This window comes from Pteronotus mesoamericanus, unplaced genomic scaffold (genome assembly GCF_021234165.1).
Source record: "Pteronotus mesoamericanus isolate MK-2021 breed Mesoamerican mustached bat unplaced genomic scaffold, CSHL_Meso_final contig_73, whole genome shotgun sequence".
NCBI lineage: Eukaryota > Metazoa > Chordata > Mammalia > Chiroptera > Mormoopidae > Pteronotus > Pteronotus mesoamericanus.
Window position 1 is genome coordinate 30,472,471 of NW_026555245.1, and position 21,336 is coordinate 30,493,806.

Consider the following 21,336-nt stretch of genomic DNA (forward strand, 5'->3'; position numbering starts at 1 on the left):
CCTCAAGTATTTTTTCTAATATGGTTTCACCTCTGCCCGAGGATGCTAGAAAACATATAGAAGGTGACTTTTTCTTCATTAGGTTCATAAAAGAAAGTTTTTCTTGTGGCCTAGTCTTGGATCCTCCTCAGGGTGGTTGACTTTTGTGTTAACTGAGACAGAGCCCTCCAACCTTCTTCAACCTTTCTTTCCTTGAGGAAGTCATTTGTAATATTCCAGAGGCATTCTTTTTCTTTCTACTGGAGAGGCTGAAGGACCCTAGGAAATAATAGTAACAGCGTTTGATGCCTTTAGGCTTGTATACATAACGCAGAAATTGGGCAGTTTCAGGGACTGCTGTTAGGAAAATCAGGACAAGAAGTTGGACTTTTCTGCTTCCCTTTCTTCATTTAATAAAGAATTATTGCCTGTATCAAGTATTTTCTTGAGAATTTTAATTGATTTGGTGAACCTCTTGGTTGGTACATTTTAACTAGAGATTAATGAGTTACTGACACGTTGAGAATGTCTGTAGGAGCAGCACACAGATCTCTTCTGGTGTCATTTGCCAGTTTCTTCTCTCCGCGTCCCTTCTCCTAATTCACTGAGGTTAACAAAACAACTTGCCGGATTTCATTGTGCTCATAGCTTCAGCTTGTGAAATCCAGGGGATAACGTCACTAAGAATACTCAACCTTCTCAAATGGGGTCATTAATCACATGATTATGGTGGCTGAGAAATCCAGGATCTGCCATTGGCAAACTGGAGACCCAGGAGAGCTGATGGTCTATTCCAGCCTGGCTTGGAAGTTCTAAGAACTGGAGAAGAGATGATGGTGTGAGTTCCAGTTAGAGTCTGAGTCCAAACGCAGGAGAGGACTGATGTCTGGCTTTGTTACAGAGAGAAAGAATTCTTTCTTTTTTAGCCTTTTATTCTGTCAGGCCTTCAAAGAATTGGATAAGGCCCACATATAATTGGTGAGGGCACTCTGCTTTACTTAATCTGCTGATTCAGATGTCAGTCTCTTCCAGAAACATCCGTGTAGACACATCCAGAAATAAAGTTGAACTAAAATTCTGGGTCCATGATTCAGCCAGGTTTACACACAAATTAACCATCACATCTCCTTTTCCCTCTCCCTCCAGCCCCCAACAGTCACCATTATACTTTCTGTTTTTATGAATTTGACTCCTTTAGACACCTCATGTAGTGGAATCATATAGTACGTGCCTTTTTGTGATTGGCTTATTTCACTTAGCATAATGTTCTGAATGTTCATCTATGTTATAGTATGTGACAGGATTTTCTTCTTTATTAAGGCTGAATAATATTCCATTGTATGTATATATCACATTTTGTTTACATATTCATCCATTGGTGGAACTTTGGGTTGCTTCTACCTCTGGGCTATTATGAATAGTGCTGCTATGAACATGTATGTACAAATAATCTCTTCAGGATCCTGCTTTCAATTCTTTTGGATATATACCCAGAAGTGGGATTGCTAGTCTATTAACTTTATCACAGAACATGAGTGTACTAATAGGTGCCCTGTGAGATATCTTGCATTCTAGACATACTCTTTCTTAAGACCAATTTTCCCTTGATGATCAAGACCAATTGTCCTTCTTTGTTGTTTGGTTTCCTGGCAAAAGGAGTCCAGAAATAACCAGATAAAGTTCTTACCTTCCATTTTAATGGAATCATTGCTGTATCCCATGATGGAAGCATTTCACCCTTAGAAATTAAGATTTAGACCAGTAAAGTCTATGGTTTCTGGGAGGGGAAGCAGACATTTCATTAGTGAACTGTTAGGTGCAATAGTGAGATGAACCATTCCCTTTTCTAACAGTTGATTCCAGGATCTGTGAATCCTGGCTGTGGGAGAAACACAGCATATATTGATTGCTGACCCAGAGCACATGTATCTGGGGGATATTATCTGTGTCTTACAAAGTGTGGCTATCCATCCAATATCATGAATCTTCAAAAGGCCATTCTGCTATTCTCTATACCAGCTACTTCTGAGGGATGAGAAATATAGGGAGACCATAGGAATTCTATGAAACTTAGCCCATTTCCATACTTTATTTGCCATACAATAAGTTCTCTGGTTCGAAGCAAATCTATGTGGAATGCTTCGTGGTGAACGAGGTATTTTAAAATTAATGGATGATTATTTCAGGAGAAATACTGTGATCAGTGAAGGAAAATCTATATCCAGCGTAATGTGTGCTTTAGTAAGAATAAAGCATTGCTCATTCCATGGTGGAAGTTACATAGGTTAATCAACTTGCCACCAGGTGGCCGGCTAGTCCAGCTAGACAGTGGTGCCTTATCCTGGGTTTAGTGTTTGTCTTTGCTATTGATAGATTTGATTTGGCATTCAACCAAGGGGTTGTAATCCTATCAGTTTTGGTGAATGGAAGTCTATGTTGCCGAGCCCATGTATTATTCATTTGCCATGACTCCATTTTTGTCCTTTACTGTGCCTTTACACTTGTTGCATGGACAGTGGTGGCTGGAGAAAGATCCTGGCTGATATCCACAGAATGCTTCCTCTTGGTCTCCTGATTATTAAGGTACTGAAGTTGATCTGGGCAGAGAGACCATTTGAAGAGGTTTGTTCACACACACACTCTTGTCCAGACCACCTTATTACGAGTTTTCCAGCTGTGTTCACTTTGAGTCCATGACTGTTCAGCCAGACTGTTAGCTACCACCCATAAATTGGTATATATTTGTACCTTTTGTCATGTCTAATTTCAGGCAAAATGACAGTCAGTTTTCATTACTTGAAGTTCTGCCTACTGGGAGGATTTTACTTCACCACCTATAAGGACCTGCCAAACTTGACTTGCCTGAACTCGAGCAGTCAGAATGATATCTTGGTAGAGAACTAGGTGGAATATGTGATATCATCTGGAATGGACAGATGGTCAAGATTTCTACAGACTAGATTATGATAGAGGGCTAGAGTTGATATAGCTCTGTGTTAGGGCATGAAGGTAGATTGCTGGCCTTGCCAGTTGAAAGAAACTGTTTTGGTGGTTTTTACTAAAAGGATAAAAGAAAGGACTTCATTCCAGTTCCAGGAAATGTACTGATTTGCTCCACCAATGAAACTACATCTTTTAACTACGGCTAAACTGAAGTCACGTGGGATTGGACTTAAAGTAATTTACTGTCATTCTCGAAAATCCATCTTTATTCTGTACAAGCCAGATAGGTGAATTGAATAGCCACCCCTTTATCTAGTAAGTCCTTAGCAGAGGCACTAATCTCTGTAGTCTCTCAAGGAAGGAGCCATTACTTTTGATTTACTATTTTTCACTTCCTCTTTTTCCTCTGTAAGTCCCTCTCTCCATGGGTGAGGTAACCAAAGTGGACACTGCCAGTTTCTGCAACTGCACATTCCAAGTCACCTGACCTTTGCAAACTCCTACTCTAACTGACTGGGTAGGAGTTGAATGGAAGTGAACCACAATATCATTTTAGGTCTCCAGGAATTGGAATCCATTCAGATCCAGTGTCCAGTTACCCCTGATAAGTGCAGTTAACTTCCCTTCACCAGTGCATGATTGCCCTGGTAAAGGGTCACATGTTTCTTTGAGGACCCATGCTCTTTATTCATGGGGTACTAGGTCTGTGAACTAGCTTATGTCTGAGAATTGGTTGAGGGCCAATACTCCGTTTTGTGTTAAGTCCTACTTCTGGTAATCAGACGTAGAGGTTTTTTACTTATACAAATGAGGTAACACTTAAGTACAGTGCCTATTTCAGTCCCAGGAACACCATGATCAGTTAGCCAAAACTATCATCTCTGTGGGTAAAGTCATTTTGTTCACTGCTGTGACTCCACTGCCTACTATGGTGACAATATCCATTTTGTCTTGGAAGTTAAGTGCTATCACTTGGCCTGCATCACTCAAGATCCCATCATCCTCATAGAATTCAGGGAACCCAGCCTGATGGCATCATTTCCCAGTTATTCATAGACTTCTAGCTACATGGAGCTTATCAAGCCACGCAAGGGTCATCAGGGATCCTGGGGCTCCCCTCACCAAAGCATTTCTTAAACCTTGGTTAAGGAAGTATTTTTTGAACTTTCCCAGGGGACTTAGGTACACTTCATATCTTAGAAGAGTTATGAGCCATTTTCATTAAAAGAACATCAGAATTGGCACCAATGTTCGCAAGATGATGAAAGTGTTTATGATCTCAGTGAATAAGATGAGTTAATAGAATACAGTCTCATTGAAAAGTATAACTGCCCACAAAATGTTTATATTTAGTGCTTTTAGAATGAAAAAGGAATTATCGTAGTCATCAGTGTATTAAATGTTTGGGTTTTTTCAGATGAAAATAAAACTCATTTGAATGTTAATTTCTGTGTTTTATGATGCAATTTAAAAAAACAAGATGAGACAAAAAGATTTTTTTCCTATTCTGAGGATGAACATGACTACTCATATTCTATAATGCACTTCTTTTTTTAAAAAAAGCTCAGTCCATTGTCTTTTGGACTTTGACTTTTGAAAAGTTATTTATGGCCTCTTCCCACAACTACATCAAAATTACAACTAAAATATAGAACAACTATCACTCAGAACTATCAGAAATCAAGTTGAATGGAAATCTGACAACTATGGAATTAAAGAAACTGCATCCATCAAGACTGATAGGAAGGGTGCAGACACGGAGCTGACTGGTCCCTCACCCATGTGTGGTGGGTAAAAATTGGGAGTGAGGAGTCCCAGCCCCACATCAGGCCTGCACCCGAGGGTTCCAGTGCCAGGAAGATAAGTCCCCATAAATTCAGGCTGTAAAAACCTGCTGGGATTGAGTTGGTGGAAGAAACTTCTGGAGGCCCAAACACTTCCTTGTAAAGAACCCATACATGGACTCCCCTACTCAGACTCACTCCCTCTAAGCTCCTGCACCTGGATAGCAGCCTGAAAGGCACAGTTATACACAGGGAGAAACTGAATTGTCTGGGATCAAGGCAAGCAGAGGCCATTGTTCCTTTTCTAAACCCTACCCCCACAGAGCCCAGAAGCTGCTGTCATATCTGAGACTCCATCAACCTGGCTAACACTGTTTGCCCCACCTTGGAAATCCCAGAGACTCTGCCCCACCCAACATATGGGCCCACCCAAGCTACTTTTCCAAATGAATGCCTGGTTTTAGCTCATGCTTCACAACTTTATAAATCCTACCAAACAAAAAACAGCTGGTGTCAGTGAGCCTCAGGCCCAGCACTAGCAGCAGCCAGCCTGGATTCACAGCTTGGCTTCGCCCAGGAATCTCCAAAATCAGCACAAGTAGCAGGCATCTCAGATTGCTTTATAGCTCAGGCAGGGTGGCTCTGGGCAAAATACAGGTTGCGGCTGACTTTGGCCTGTATCATCCAGGAAACCTTAGGGCCAGCGTACCCAGTGGACAGCTACAGACCATGTCAGAGCACCACCACTCTGTCTCTGCACAGCTGATCCTGAATGGAGGATAGAAGTTGGTGGTCAGTGGTCATAGCCAATCCCTGCCACTGATTGGCCTGGGTAAATCCATCTCATTGAACTGCCAATATCAACCAAGGCTCAACTATAAGAGGAGGGTGAACTCAACGCACACAAAGGGTACACCTTGAATTCTCAGCTTGGATGATATGGGAAGCTGTGCCACTGGACCCTATAGGACACCTACTGTATTAGGCCACCTACTATATTAGGCCACACTACCAATACCCGGAGTCAAGGCAGCTCTACCTGATAACACAGAAACAAACACAGGGAGGCTGCTGAAATGAGACAAAGAAACATGGCCCAAAGGAAAGAACAGATAAAAACTCCAGAAAAAAGAGCTAAACAAAATGGAGATAAGCAATCTGTCAGATGCAGAATTCAAAACACTGGTTATAAGGATGCTCAAGGAACTTAGTGAGGACCTCAACAGCATTAAAAAGATCCAATCAGAAACAAAGGATACACTGATTGAAATAAAGGAACAATTTACAGGGAAACAACAGTAGAGTGGATGATGATAAGAATCAAATCAATGATATGGAACATAAGGAAGCAAAACAACCAATCAAAACAAGAAGAATAAAAAAGAATCCAAAATAATGAGGATAGTATAAGTAGCTTCTGGGACAACTTTGAGAGGTCCAATATTCGCATTAGAGGGATGCCAGAAGGAGAAGAGAAAGAACAAGAAACTGGAAATCTCTTTGAAAAAATAATGAAAGAAAATTTCCCTAATTTGGTGAAGGAAAGAGGCATGTAAGTCCAGGAAGCACAAAGCTTTCCAAACAAGATGGGTGCAAAGAGGCCCACTCCAAGACACATCATAATTAAAATGCAAAAGGTTAAAGATAAAGAGAGAATCTTAAAAGTAGCAAGAGAAAAGTAGTTAGTTACCTACAGAGGAGTTCCCATAAGACTGTCAGCTGATTTATCAAAAAAAACTTTGCAGGCTAGAGGGGATTGACAAAATATATTCAATCATGAAAAGCAGGGACCTACAGACAAGATTGCTCTACTCAGCAAAGCTATCAGTTAGAATTGAGGGGCAGATAAAGAGTTTCTCAGAGAAGAAAAAACTAAAGGAGTTCATCATCACCAAGCCATTTTTATATGAAATGTTAAAGGATCTTATTTAAGAAAAAGAAGATCAAAACTATGAATGTTAAAATGACAACAGATTTATAACTATCAACAACTGAACCTAAAACAAAACAAAACCAAAAACAAACTAAGAAAACAACTAGAATAGGAACAGAACCATGGAAGTGGAGATCAGTGGAGAGGAGGAAGGAGGAGAATGGGGGAAAAGGCACAGGGAATAAGAACTATAATTGGTTGGTACAAAAATAGATTGGGGGAGGATAAGAGTAGTATAGGATATGGAGAAGCCAAGGAACTTGTGTGTATGACCCATGGACATGAAGTAATAGAGGGGAATGCTGGAGGAAAATGGGGGTACCAGGTGGAGGGGGATAAAGGGAAGAAAAAAATAATGGGACAACTGTAATAGCATAATCAATAAAATATACTTAGTAAAAAAAGAAGTACAAATAGGTAGTTACAGAGTAGTCATGGGGATGTAAAGTACAGTATAGGAAATGGAGTAGCCAAAGAACTTATACACATGACCAATGGCCATGAACCATGGTGGGGGAATTGCCTGATGAGTCGGGGGTGTTGTGGAGGGGGGACAAGTCAGGACAAGTGTAATAGCATAGTCAATAAGATATAATTTTAAAAATAAAGTTTATTACCACTATTAAAACATTTTTTAGATTTTACTCTGATAGGATAGCTTTACTAGTCTTGTTTTTGTGACCCTGGCTGGTGTGACTCAGTGGGTTGGGCACTGCCTGTGAACCAAAGGGTTGCTGATTCCAGTCCCAGTCAGGGCACGTGCCTGGGTTGTGGGCCAGGTTCCCCAGTGGGGGGTGCATGAGACGCAACCACACATTGATGTTTCTCTCCTTCTCTTTCTCCCTCCGATCCCCTCTGTCTAAAGATACATAAAATCTTTAAAAGAAAATAGTCTATTATTTTTGGGGACCTTAGTGCAGTGATTAGAATATTATTAGATTAAATCAGTCAGTAAGGTCCTGGGTCCTGAGTGACCCTTTCTTTTTATATATACACATTTTGTCATGTTAAGGAACCAGTAAGTATATCTTTTTGTAATGGGTATGGGTGGGACATAAAACATACTTTGTATTTCAACTGAACTTTTGTATAAACATTTTCAGGCAAAGAAAGTCAACTTAATTTTATGTAAAATACAAGATTGTGCATGGGTCAGGAAGGAGAGGGCATTTTGTTCCTTACCTCTCAATACTCATGTTAAGATGATTTTATTCTGAATTTCTAAGAGGAAATTTTCTCCCGTATTGTAAAAGCTAGCACATTTCCCGAGTGTCCTTGAATGATTTATTCATGGCCTACTTGTGTAGTAACAAAAGAAAAGAATTATACATTACATGTTTTTATCTTGTGCAAGAGATCAATTTTAAAAATATATATTTGGTAAGACCTTTAATAAAATTTTTAAAGAGTTGTCTTTCCAACTTATAGTCATTACAAATACTGTCCTCTCCATTATTATGGTTTAGAGCAGTGTCTCTTTTTCCCCCCTGGCTGGGATATGTGTTGTTTCCATATTAGTTCTTTTTTAAGTTAAATATTCTTCTGTTTAAGAAAAGCTGAGATGTACCCATATTTAAGATACTATTCAGATTATACTTTAATAATATAAAAGGTTTATTAATAAAATTTTGTCTAAGATTAAAACACTAAGTATCATCAATACTCTGAGATGAATAAAGTTGGTCTATCACTAACCAAACATTTCCCCCCTTTTTTTCTTTATTTCCTTTATTACTGCCTTCTTCCCTATTTCCTCTAAGTTCTAGCAGTTGAATACTTGGAGAGTGGATCAATGATTTTATGTAGTTATTTTTTTACTATCTCCCTCTTTTTAGACTGTAGATTCTTTGAGCACAGAGGCTGCACCAATCTTGTTCACTTCCATGTGCCTAATACCTTGGATTAGCATGTAGAAGTAATTCAGTAAATTAGTTGATTGAATGAATCAATGAATAATACAACATATACTATGAATGCTTATTTTAAAAATTATCTTTGCTGCCCTGACTGGAGTGGCTCAGTTGGTTGAGCGTAGTCCTGCAGAGCGAAAGGTCATCAGGTCGATTCCAGGTCAGGGCACATGACTGGGTTGTGGGTTCGCCCCCAGTAGGGGCACATAGAAAATATTGAAATATTGAAGTACTTAGATTGTAAAATATAGGGAGAAATTATAACAGGAAAAGAAAAATATTTTTTAATAATGTTTTAAAATTTTCTACTTGTTTTTTAATGAAGAGTAGTACAATAAGCAATCAGGTTAAACTGGTTTTTGAAACTAAACTTCTGATTATTTTGGATTAATATTTTGAGCTACATTATTACCATGTAACCTTGATTAGCTCAACTAACTTATGGCCCAACAAAATAAAAATATTTTGAGGTATAACATGGAAATACTCATATTTTTACAATGAATATCAGTTTTAGGGGCTTTAATTGAAACATGATGTGGGCTTATGTAGATAATAACATATTCATTATTTATTTCAAATTGTAACTTGAGACTTTTAAGGATTGAAGAATATTTCCAAGCGTAACAGAAAATTATGTGCTTTTGGGTTCAGATATTGATATTTAAGCACAATAGACCTGACTGATCAGAAACACAAGGACCAAAATGAATGTATACAACTCCCCCAAACAATGTTTCTATAGAGTGTTTGCTTAATTGTTGGATAGAGGTGTGTACAAACACTTCAGTTACTTAGGAGATAGGGGGAAAAAAGAGCTTACTACTGACTGACTACAGAGTGGGCCTTGTAAGGTACAAAGTAGTTATGAATTAGAACTTGACATATTATGAACTTAATTTGACCATTTGTTTAGAAAGAGTATTAATATTTGACTATACAGCAGTTTACTTTGGAGAATGATTCTGTGTGCTGTTTCATAAAGTCTTTTCACCTCTATCTAATTGTAATTATCTGTTATGGTTTGCTTTGCTTTGGTTTCCTTCTGACTTTTAAGGGTATACTTTGTTCCTGTGTTTTTCTCTAGGCATCCACAAGGACAAAGCTAAACCTCCCAGCTTCTCTGTTGTCCTTGAGACTTTGAGGCGTACCTTGACAGATTACCAGAACAAGCTGGAAGATGCATCTAATGAGGTAACACTTGCACTGTTTGGCTCCACACATATAGCCTTCGGCCTGCAGCAGTACGTATCCCTTGCTTGTTACAGAGGTCAAAAAAATTGGGAATATTGAATTGGCAGCTTCACAGATACAAAAAATAATAAATTGTCTGTCATTGTTCTTTAAGTGTGGCCTAAAGTCGTGTCTCACTTATGTTTTTGTAGCTTAGGTCTCACTGTTATTTTTAAAGTTGTAAAGACTCTGTCACTCTTGAACTTAAAAATTTATTTATTTTAGTTTAATACAAAAGCTATGCAGGTCATTTAAGTTATCGTAATACGTGTTATATTTAAATTTTAATGTGTTTTTATGAAATTTGGAATAGGTTGTGGAAATTTAGATATTATCTATATTCTAGGTTAAGATTTCTACAAACTGTGGAAAGCTGAATAAAAAAGTTGTTACTTTTTATTCTCTAAAGTGAGTAAAATGTTGATAGAAGTTTTTAAAAACAATTGTCTGATGTAGCCTGGAAGTTTTTGGTTTGCTGATTGAAAAAGCTCTTGCTTCTATTTATCATCTCATTTGTATTATTTAAAGTGTGGGTTGGTAGTTTTCTTGGGTATTAAAATATTTTATGGATTTGTGCTTTAAAAATCAAAGAGTTTGTTTAGTTACATTTTGTCAAATTAGATAGTATAAAGTAATTACATTAAATACAAGTAGTTAGCAAAACAAACATTGTTCAAACCAAAAACAAACTACACAGTATGGAATTTAGTGTTTTATCATTTTGTTTATCTGTTGCATTCATATAATTTAAAGACTGTGAAACTGTTACATTTCACAGTTCAGAAGGGGCTTATTTTACTTTAATGAGGTGATTAAAGAAGAAAAAGCAAGCCTCTTTAATTCCCTCTGTAATTGTTTAAAAAGCATAAAAGAAAGTGACCACTGAAATAATTAAATTTCTATGAAGAATAAATATTGCTAAGTCTTTCCCAATGAGACAAGACAACCTGTATTGTTCGTAGTTTATGAAACTCTTCTGAGGCCTAGGACTGGAAGCTGCAGGATAACTAGTAACATATTACCCACAGCGAATTGTTATTTGGGAGGATGAATGTCACATGATCTTCAGCACAGTTGAAAAGTCGACTCAGCAGGCTTTGGCTTAGTAATGTGCTTTGTTGTGAACCAGTGCCAGAGACAGCAGTGGGGAGACCAAGGGGGTGGCTGCAAAGAAAGCAAAAAGAGCAGTCTGACAGAAAGAAGAATGAACTGTCAAAGAAAATAAATCACAAGCGGAGCAGGACCAACTGATGACCTGCCACAAGCCTTCCCAGTAGGACTGCATGTGACCGACCCTGAAGTTGTCATATGGAGTGAGAGACCAGTGAATACCCTCATGATGTATAGAAAGAACAGTCTTTTGCTCTGTCCTTTTTTTCTTTCCTTATAGATGCCACTGCTTCTGGCATTTTGGCCCGGTAGGATTTTAAGAATAAAGTTATATTTGTTTACAGTTAGAATGAAATCCTTTGTCCAGACGTCTAGTAAAAATACAATAACATCACTGACATTTTAAGCTTCAGTGCTTTCTTTTCTGTTTAGCCCTGTGGGCTGGTGACAGAAATTACATAGTTAACCAAAAGAAATAATTTTTAAGACTCTCAGTTACTATTCAAAAATTTATATTAAGTGAGTGCATAAAAAACATTTAAAAATTATATTTTGAGTTAACCCATCCTTGAAAAATATAAAAAAGTTACTTACGTTTTCTTTTATCAGCTGAACAGCATGAATGATGCCAAGGAAAAAGCATCTAATGAACTTGATTCTACCAAACAGAAGATAGAAGCTCACACTAAAAATATAAAGGTATTATGGTTTTAAATAACTTTCCTTTTGTATGAGGAAACAAATATTATTTAGGGAAAGTTTTTAAAGATATCAGAAAATACAGCTTCCTTTTTCTTATTAAGTACATTTGGATACAATTTTTATTTTTTATTGTTGATCAAAGTAACACGAATGCAAGAATGTTTTTCATTAAAAAATAAAATGATTAGAAATTGTTCTGGTTAATGGAAAAATTTATTTTCTAGGCTTAATTATAATACCATAGATTCACAAAATGATTTAAGATTTAATGTCTACCCTTAGATACATAGTAAACATTTTTCATAAGCACATTAATATTTGGAGTCAAATTTCATCATTTTAGGGTGGAGCCATTGTTTTTAGTACGACGTCATGCCTAGTAATAGGCCAAGACCATCCCTGGCTCCAGTCCGGGAAAACAGTTTGTTTTATTCTTTGTGCCGCTTTTAAGTACTTCATTTTTGCAAAACTATACTGAAGCAACTCTCAGAGTTGCTCAGCATTGCTGGATTTTTTGTGTGTTGGTTCATATTGCATTTGTCCTTTACATACTTCATAGGATTTAAGGTTAAGGAATAAATAGTATAGCAGAATTTTATGCCACATATTTTTTTTGATATAATTATTTGGAATTTCATGGAGAAGGAAATGTTTTTAAATTAAATGTAAGAGATTTATTCTTAAAATTTTATTTAATTTTTTTTAACCACCACATTATTTTTTTAATAATGGGTTGAAAGAGAAGAGCTTTTTGGAATAAGCTATCTTGTTAGCACTTTATGTTTAAACGCGAAAATAACAAATTTTCTAATTTTTCAGGTAATTACTTAGTACACTCAAATAAAATCCCTTCGTTTTTAACACATAATCAAATGTTTGCCTTTGTGATTCTTTTATGTTAAAGCTTTGGAAGTCTTCATTATGTACTTTACATGTGTATCCCCCATCCCTATATTGGTTGGCCATCGTACAACCTGTATTTTTGGTATCTCCTACAGGACCTTCAGGATAAACTGGCTGATGTCAGTAAGGAGTTGAGTCATTTACGCACTAAGTGTGCAGATAGAGAGGCTCTAATCAGCACTTTGAAAGTGGAACTACAAAATGTGCTGCACTGTTGGGAGAAAGAAAAGGCTCAAGCTGCCCAGTCTGATTGTGAACTGCAGAAGCTTTCTCAGGCCTTCCATAAGGACGCTGAGGTATTACCTGAGACGAGATGACTGTCAGGAAAGGCCTTTCACTAATCTCAGTTTTATAAATTTACATACATCAAGTGCCTGTTTTTACTCTTATTTGGTTTAATTCAAAAAATTGTTCTGAGCTGACTGTTTTGAAATATTCATGCCAGCTGCAGAAATCAGTCACTCCATTAGTCTTGTGTCATCCTGTTTGGTGAGAGAAGTAATGTAGATTAACCCTTCTGTCACTCGTACAGCTGGTTTTCTCTACGTAGAACACCGTATCTCAAGTAACTATGCTCCTGACAGTTCTTTCAAGGTTGGCCTGATTACCAAAGACAAAGTTAGTTTTTTTTTTTTATTTTAGTAGTTCAGTAGCTTGGCATGGTGGAAAGAATTTTTTTTTTTTTTTTAAAGATGAACAGGACTTGGATCCTGGTACTTCTGCTTACAAACTGTGAACATGGACGAGTCACACAGCTTGGTCTTTCCACATCTGAGTTTCCTTATTTGCAAAACAGAAATAATTATTACTTTAATAGACAGTCTCCTTATTCTTTATATCCAAATTTAGAAAAATACAAATCCCACAAAATGAAAACTTTATTTGGATGCCCTATGGAGTGGCCTATCCATTTTTATTTGTTAATGACTTCTTAAAGTATGACAACAAAGCTTTCACATTCTGTATGAGCTGTGTGAATGGAATTACCTTATATTTTCTTTTACCCATGGGATGTGGAGCTAGTCTAGCTAGTGTGAAACTGGTTTATCTGAGTCGTCCTGCATATTGAGTTCATTACTCCAACAAATATGAAATGCATGCCAAGAAAGTAAAAAGGAAACATTCTTTCCCCTCTTCTTACAGTCTGGGATTTAAATTGTGTCCACATGAAGGGACTGGAATTGTTCTACACATCAGATAATGATTAAAGGAAACTAGAAGCCTGACTATATTGTAAAGTCAGCATGTCTACAACAATGTGGTTGGGTTCAACATGTGTGAATTGATTTTGGATCTTGAGATTCTCTTTTCACGCCAAATGGTTGATTGTCATGCATGGTTTATCACAGCCCAAGCAAAAAGGACATAATGGCGACACAATGAATTATCCTTGAGGATAAGCTCAACAGCAGAATGTGCAGGGGGGGAGGTTTTAAGTGCCTGAATATGACATTTGCTTAGTTATGTTTAATAAGATTTTTAAACATCTTAACCTAGTTGGAAATGCAAAATATATCTTTAATTGCCTAAAAAAGAAAAAGGCATAGATATCTATGAAGACTCTTCTGATATCCTCACTCAAGTTTATGATTTTAATTACATATTTAAATTTTTTAGTTTTTAAATTTGAAAAAATTAAAGGGGCATATAGGGAGAATTAAGATACACATTTTGATATATATCAGAAAACTTTCCCCACAGATTCAAATTTTAAATCTTTACATATGCTATTTTCAGTTTTTCTTACATAGAAGATTAGAATTTCTATTTTGTTCTCTGTTAAAATTTTGCCTTTTACAAATTTTCTTTTTCTGCTGATACATTAAAAAATCTTGAGGGAACTTACTTTATCCACATAAAATATTCACTTTGCGGCTTCACAGTTACTTGAGTTCCGCTCTTTGGGACTCTATAGATGAAACACCTTATAAAGACAGCATTAGACATTTTAGTAAGTAAACTCTCCTGTGTGTTCAAGATGGGGTCAGCTTTTTTACTGAATTCTACAGCAGAATATTTCTAGGTCATTAAATAATGAATAGTTAATTGCAATGGCAGTGTAATTTTGAAGAACTTTTTAAAAAAAAAAATTTCTAATTGGACAGTTTTGAAAGTATGTCTTGGGCAGCTATGTCCATTTTTTGACTGTTACTTTGTAATGTTTAAACACCTACAAGTGCCTCTTGTGCCAAACACTGTATGAACTTATAAGTGGGGAAAACAAATGAGCTCTTCTTCCATTATTTTTCATATCACTGTCTGCTTTGCCGAAGGGGCTTGGGATAGATTTCCTGTAAGTGGTAAGTAAACTGGAATCCCTGGAGGAGGACGAAAGCTGAGTAATTGTGTACCTGTAAAGTACAGATATTGGTGTAACTTTATTTGACAGAGTTGAGTAACACTCTGCTATCATGGTTTTTTTTTTACTTAATATCTGTTTCAGCAAATGTAAATAAGAAATAGAATTATCAATACCATTCACTTTCAATTAGAATAGCTTAGAAACAGTACAGCGGGGGAAGCTGAGGCCTGAACGTGCACTTGCTAAGATCACATCCTCAGTAGTAGCAGAGTAGGGGTCTGAACCCTGATCTTTTGGATTCGAGACTTCACATTTTGGTTTTGAATACTAAGTGTAAGCCATTCGCAGTTTCTATCTGATGCTTAGTTTTGAATGTAAAAACAAGTCACCAAGTGACAATATTCTGAGATGAGTGTTTTAATTCCTTTCCAGGTTTTTGAAATAAATTCTTTACTATGTGTATTGTGTGTTTTACTTCTTACAATGCTCATCTACTGGAATTAATTTCCTTTTTTGTCCTCACAGGAGAAACTAACCTTCCTTCATACCTTGTATCAGCACTTGATAGCAGGCTGTGTGCTCATAAAACAACCAGAAGGCATGCTGGATAAATTCTCCTGGTCTGAGCTTTGTGCAGTCTTGCAGGAGAATGTTGATGCCCTGATCGCAGACCTCAACAGGGCTAATGAGAAGGTAACTGTCCTCAGGCACCAGATACCTCTATTAAATTCAGTGACATTTGTCCACATCACAGTATCATTAAGAGGGGCTGACATTCATCTTATTTCAAAAAGAATTTGGATGTTAATAATTCAGTACCATTAATTATGGCTTGTCTACAACTCAGTTTGATGCCATTGCTGTGGGCATATAAATGTGACTGAAGTCTGTGTGAAGTCTCTAAGCTCCACTTTCTGTGCAGGACATGCTAATACTACTAGCCAGTATTAGCCACAGGGACCTAATTAAAAGAAAATAAATTAATCTTACTGATGAAGCAATTCAAAGAACTTAGCCATTTACATTAATAAACCAACTCTTTATGATAGCATAAAATAGAAACAAGATACAGTTATTCAAAAACATGATCTTAAAATTCTTTGCTTAGGATATAATGAGGTGTTACTTTAAAAGCAGTTAAAAATTTTAAATTATGTTTATGACATTTCTTGAAATATAACCAACTGTGCATTTCCAAACCCATTCAGTGCTTTAGATTGTAAGAAGTATACGAGTATATTGTAGGAGAAAATGGTATACTTTTATAGTCACTTTATCATTCACAAGCTTAGAAATTCAATCTTTCAAAAAAATATTTAAAAACCTTGTTTTGGTTATAGAAAATCAAAATGGCTTAGCAGACCAACATATGTCACTGTTAAAGATACTGATTCTTATCTATCGAACTGGTCAGAACTTTGTTTAGGTGGTCTAGTTTCCAGATCTTAGTTGCAATGATATTTGCTCTTGAGGGACATGAAAAGAAAAACTGTTCCCTAGAGTTTATTTTTAATCTTGGTCCAATTTTAGGGTGAAAGAGAACATTTTATCTTGGTCTCATTGGGAAACACTACCGTAGGCACTGAGAAGTGGGATTGAGGAAGTGAGAGTAAGTTGTGAGTCATAGATGCTATTCATTATTGTGAATGTGTGTATCATGGCTTTGAAAATTACCAATAAGTAAAATGAGTACGTGTTTTAACCCTCTGAGATGTTGTTTTAATAGATTTTTATAGTTTTAAAATATCATTAATGGTTGGAAAATTCTGTTTTATTATATACAAAATATTTGTAGATTTGTAAATCTCATTTAAATACTTTCTTTCCCATTGAGATATCCAAACAGCTTGAGCTTTGGATCTAGAAATAAGGATATTCTTCCTAAATTTTTTTTAGTAAAGTTGGTCTTAGAATGAATAACCTTTTTTAGAAAGAGAAGAATAAAAGAGTTGTCATTTAAGCACACAAATGACATTTTCTGCTAACATATGATAATTTGCCCTACTAATTCCTGTTTCATCATTTCTTTATTTTCATTTTAACTTAAAATATATGATCTTAAGGAATAAAATATATTAGAAAATTTTGAACACTTTTTGGAGGAGGTGATACAAGGAAATTGTTTGTCAGCATAGCTTATTCTCTGTTGCATTTCTCCATTTAGATAAGTCATCTAGAGTATATCTGTAAAAACAAGTCCGATACGATGAGGGAGCTTCAGCAGACCCAGGAGGACACCTTCAACAAAGTGGCAGAGCAGATCAAAGCCCAGGAGAGCTGCTGGCACAAACAGAAGAAGGAGCTAGAGCTGCAGTACTCAGAGCTCCTCCTGGAGGTGCAGAAGAGGGCACAGGTACGCTACCTCCACAGAGAACAAATGGATGTTCCATCTTTATTTCAAATACCATTGTCAAGTCAGTGTAAAACTTCTTGATTACCATATACAACTTGTTATGCACAAGTGAAATGTGTGATCATGCAAACACACATTCACATAAATGAATATGTGTTATGTATGCATGGGTATTAAGGATTGTCTTTCACTTAAGTTTGGAAGTAGATGGGTTTCTGGTTAAAATATCTCAGAATGTATTGATCAATTAAATGCTAAAATTGTATTTCCCTTATTTTTTAAAATAAAAGGTTAAGTTTGGTAAAATATTGTCAGTTTTAGAGTAGGTATTTTTTTTAAATCAACTTCACTTGTTAGGGTTCCTATGTGAACTATCATTTTAATTCATTTGTGGCTGAAATTTGTTTTATCTCCTAACATTGTGTAAGAACTAGAATGGCAGTGGTAGACCTGTAGCAAAATAATTGACTGTGAGATGTATTTTGTCTTCTGTGTTGGATTCCACTGAGACCAGAAGTTATGGGTAGTTAACCCCACCATATTTGTTTCCTACACAGATTTTTGTCAACATAATTTATATTGCTAACTATCATTCCCACCCAATCAGGAATAACATATGGTAGTGTATATATATTTTTTATATTTACTTTAAGAGTAGGTCCCTTGTTCTTAAGATAGGTCCCTTATTAACCAGAAGATTGTATATTTTTCCCATGCTTCATTGAGCATTTAATCTCTTATTTGGTCCACTCAGGTGGATAATTGGTTAGTATAATTAAAAAAAAAAGAAACCATCTATATATTTTTGCTTGTCAGTAAACAGTTTTGGAGTCCTTAAAATAAGACCATTCTATTTTTCCAAATCTAAGGGCCTTATGTGAACTTAGGCCTTTCTCTATGAATTTGAATGAATTAATACATTCCCTTAAAGTAGCCATTTGTTCGCTGTATGAAGGGTGCCTTGTGATATGCCCTGCATTTTCTATTATTGAAATAAAAAATCTAAATTATTTTTTTAGAAGTAACATTGACATACAGTGAAGTGAACAGATCTTACATGTACAATTTGATGTTTTGATCAGTGCAAACACCTATGTAACCATCACCCCATGTAAGACTTAAAACATTTTCATTATAAAGTTCCCATGCCCCTTCCAGTTAGCTTCCACTTGCCATAGGCAACCATTGTTCTGGGAGGCATCGTCATAGATTACTTTCACCTATAAAGGCGTCATTCAGAAGATAGGTTTTGATGGTTCACGCAAAATAATGTTTTTGATACTCATCCACGTTTTTGGGTGTATCAGTAGTCATTCCTTTTTATGGTCGAGTACTATTCCATTTTATAATTACACAGCAATTTGATAGATTGTGAGTTGATGGACATTTGGATTGTTTTCAGTTTTTGGCTATTGTAAATAAAATTGCTACAAATGTTATTGTACAGGTGTTTTGTTGACACATGTCCTGATTTCTCATGGTTAAAAGTGTAATTTCTAGGTCATACGGTAGGTGTATATTTACAAATTTCTGTCAAAGTGTTTTCCAAAATGATCTGTTCATTTCACATTTTTACTATCAATCTATAAGAGTTTTCATTGTTTTACATCCTCTGTAACACTCGATATTGTCAGTTTTTTTAAATTTTAGCCAATCTAGTTGTTTTTATGGTGTTTTGTTGTGGTTTTAATTCACATTTCCTTAGTGATTAATTATGTTTTGCATTTTCATGTACTTAAATGGCCATTCATATATCTTATGTTATGAAATATCTATTCAGGTACCTGCCCATTTAAAAATATGAGTTGTTTGTGTTTTTATTATTGATTTGTAAGAGTTCTTTATATATTCTAGATACAAATCCTTTTTTGTATGTATCACATATTTTTTTTTAAATTCATTTATTTATTTTTTCAAATACAATTGTCTCTGCCTTCCCCCCACCACTTTCCCTTGCCTCCTCCCTCCCTTCCTCCCTCCTTCAACTCTTCCCCTTTGGTTTGTCCATGAGTCCTTGCTATAAGCCAGGGGGCGAAATACAAATACCATATGATCTCACCTATAAGCGGAACCTAACCAACAATACAAAGATGCAAGGAAAATAAGACCAGCAACACTGAAAGGAAAAGAAACCAACAGAGACAAGAAGAAAGAGGGGGGGGCAGGAGGAAAGGAAGGGAAGGGGAAAGTCAAGGAACATATATTTTCTTTCACTTGTTCACTTTTCATTTTTTAATGCTTTTTTGGTGATCATTTTTTAAAAAAGATTTTATTTATTTATTTATTTATTTATTTATTTATTTATTTTTAGAGAGGAGAAGGGAAAATGAGAGGGAAACATCAACGTGTGGTTGTCTCTCCGGCGCCCCCTACTAGGGACCTGGCCCGCATCCCAGGCATGTGCCCTAGACTGGGAATTGAACTGGCGACCCTTTGGTTCACAGACTGGCACTCAATCCACTGATCCACACCATCCAGCGCTGATGATCATAAGTTTTAAAATATCGATGAAGTCTAATTTACAAATCTTTTTCTCTTTTGGGTACTTATTTTTATGTGCTAAGTAATCTTTCTGTATCCCAGGATTGTGAAGATAATCTGTTGTTTCTTCTAGAAGTTTTATAGTCTTAGCTTTTATATTGAGGTCTGTGATCCATCTCAAGTTAATTTTTGGGTGTGATGTTGGGTTGTGGCCTAAGCCTCATTTCCCCCCTGCATTTACTGTTCCTGCACCATTTGTTCAGGACTTTACTTTGCTCATTAAACAGCCTCCCTCCCTTTGTGAAAAGAACAATTGACCATTTATGGAAACTACAGGTTTCTTGACCATTTCTAGAGTTTTGCCTTTTCCAGAATGTTATGTAAATGGAATCATACAGCATGTAGCCATTTGTGTCTGGCTTTTTTCACTTAGAAAAATATATTTGGGACTCATTAATGTTGTGTTTACCAGTGGTTTGTTCCTTTTTACTGTTGAGTGATACACAATTGTATGGATGTACCACAGTTTATTTATCCAGATACCTGCTAATGGGCCTTTTGGTTGTTTTTATTTTCTATTTTAATTTTTATTTATTTTTTTATTTTACTTTATTTTTCCAAATAAATATTTTTATTATATTTTTTCCATTACCATTTAGTCTCCTTATACTCTCTTCCCTCCCACAATCACCACACTTATCCATGTCCGTGAGTCCTTTTTCCTTTTTACTCAATCCCTCTCCCCTCCCCCCAAACTAAAGATACTTTAAACATTCATAGATAGATTTTTGTGATCATAAGTTTTCATTTTTCTTGGAGAGATAATTGGGAGTCTGATTTCTGGGCTATACGGTAAGTATACATTTAACTTTATAAGAAACAATTATTAAATGCTTTCCAAAGTGGCTATACCATTTTGTATTCTCACTAGCGATGTAAGCGAGTTCCAGTTGCTTTGCATCTGTGCCAGCATGTGGTTTCATCATTTTGTTTTTTCCTTTAAGCCAAACAGGTGTGTATTGGTATGTCATTTGGTTTTAATATACATTTTCCCTAATGCATAATAATGTTGAACATTTTTTCATGTGCTTATTTTCCATCTGTACATCTTTGTTGGTGAATTATCTATTCATATTCATATATATATGAATATATATATGAATATATATATATATATAGTTCAGTTTTAATTTGGCTGCTTGTTTCCTTCTTGCTGTATTTTGTTTATGTTACTGGATACAAGTCATTTGTCAGATATACGATTTGCAAATATTTTCTCACTTTCTCTTAATAGTACTTTTACATAGAAAATGTTTTAAATTTTTATAAAGTCCAATTTATCAATTTTTTTATGTTTGTGCCTTTGGTGTTGTATCTAAGAATTCTGCTTAGTATGCAATCACTAGAATTTCCTCCTTTTTATCTTCTACAAGAAACATTTTATAATTTTAGGTTTTACATATTGGTCTATGATCTATTTTGAATTAATTTTTAGAAAGCTGTGAGGTATGGGTTGATGTGCATTGTTTTTTGCATATGGATGTCCAGTTATTCCAGTACTATTTGTTGAGAAGACTATCCTTCTCTATTTGCACCTTTGTCAAAAATCAATTTACTATATTTGTGAAAGTCTATTTCTGGACTTTCTCATCTGTTCCATTTATTTATTTGTCTATTCTTTTTTCAATACTACACTGATTTGA

The 21,336-nt window shown here is 35.8% G+C and overlaps 1 protein-coding gene across 1 annotated transcript in view; it reads left to right on the forward strand.

The window, feature by feature from the left end:
• CCDC171 (coiled-coil domain containing 171) overlaps window positions 1-21,336 on the forward strand; it is a 289,149-nt gene that overhangs the window by 100,679 nt on the left and 167,134 nt on the right. The window contains exons 12-16 of the mRNA XM_054583183.1: window positions 9,637-9,743; window positions 11,502-11,591; window positions 12,593-12,793; window positions 15,325-15,492; window positions 16,964-17,152. Coding sequence (XP_054439158.1) covers window positions 9,637-9,743; window positions 11,502-11,591; window positions 12,593-12,793; window positions 15,325-15,492; window positions 16,964-17,152 — 755 coding nt within the window. The remainder of the gene's footprint in view (window positions 1-9,636; window positions 9,744-11,501; window positions 11,592-12,592; window positions 12,794-15,324; window positions 15,493-16,963; window positions 17,153-21,336) is intronic.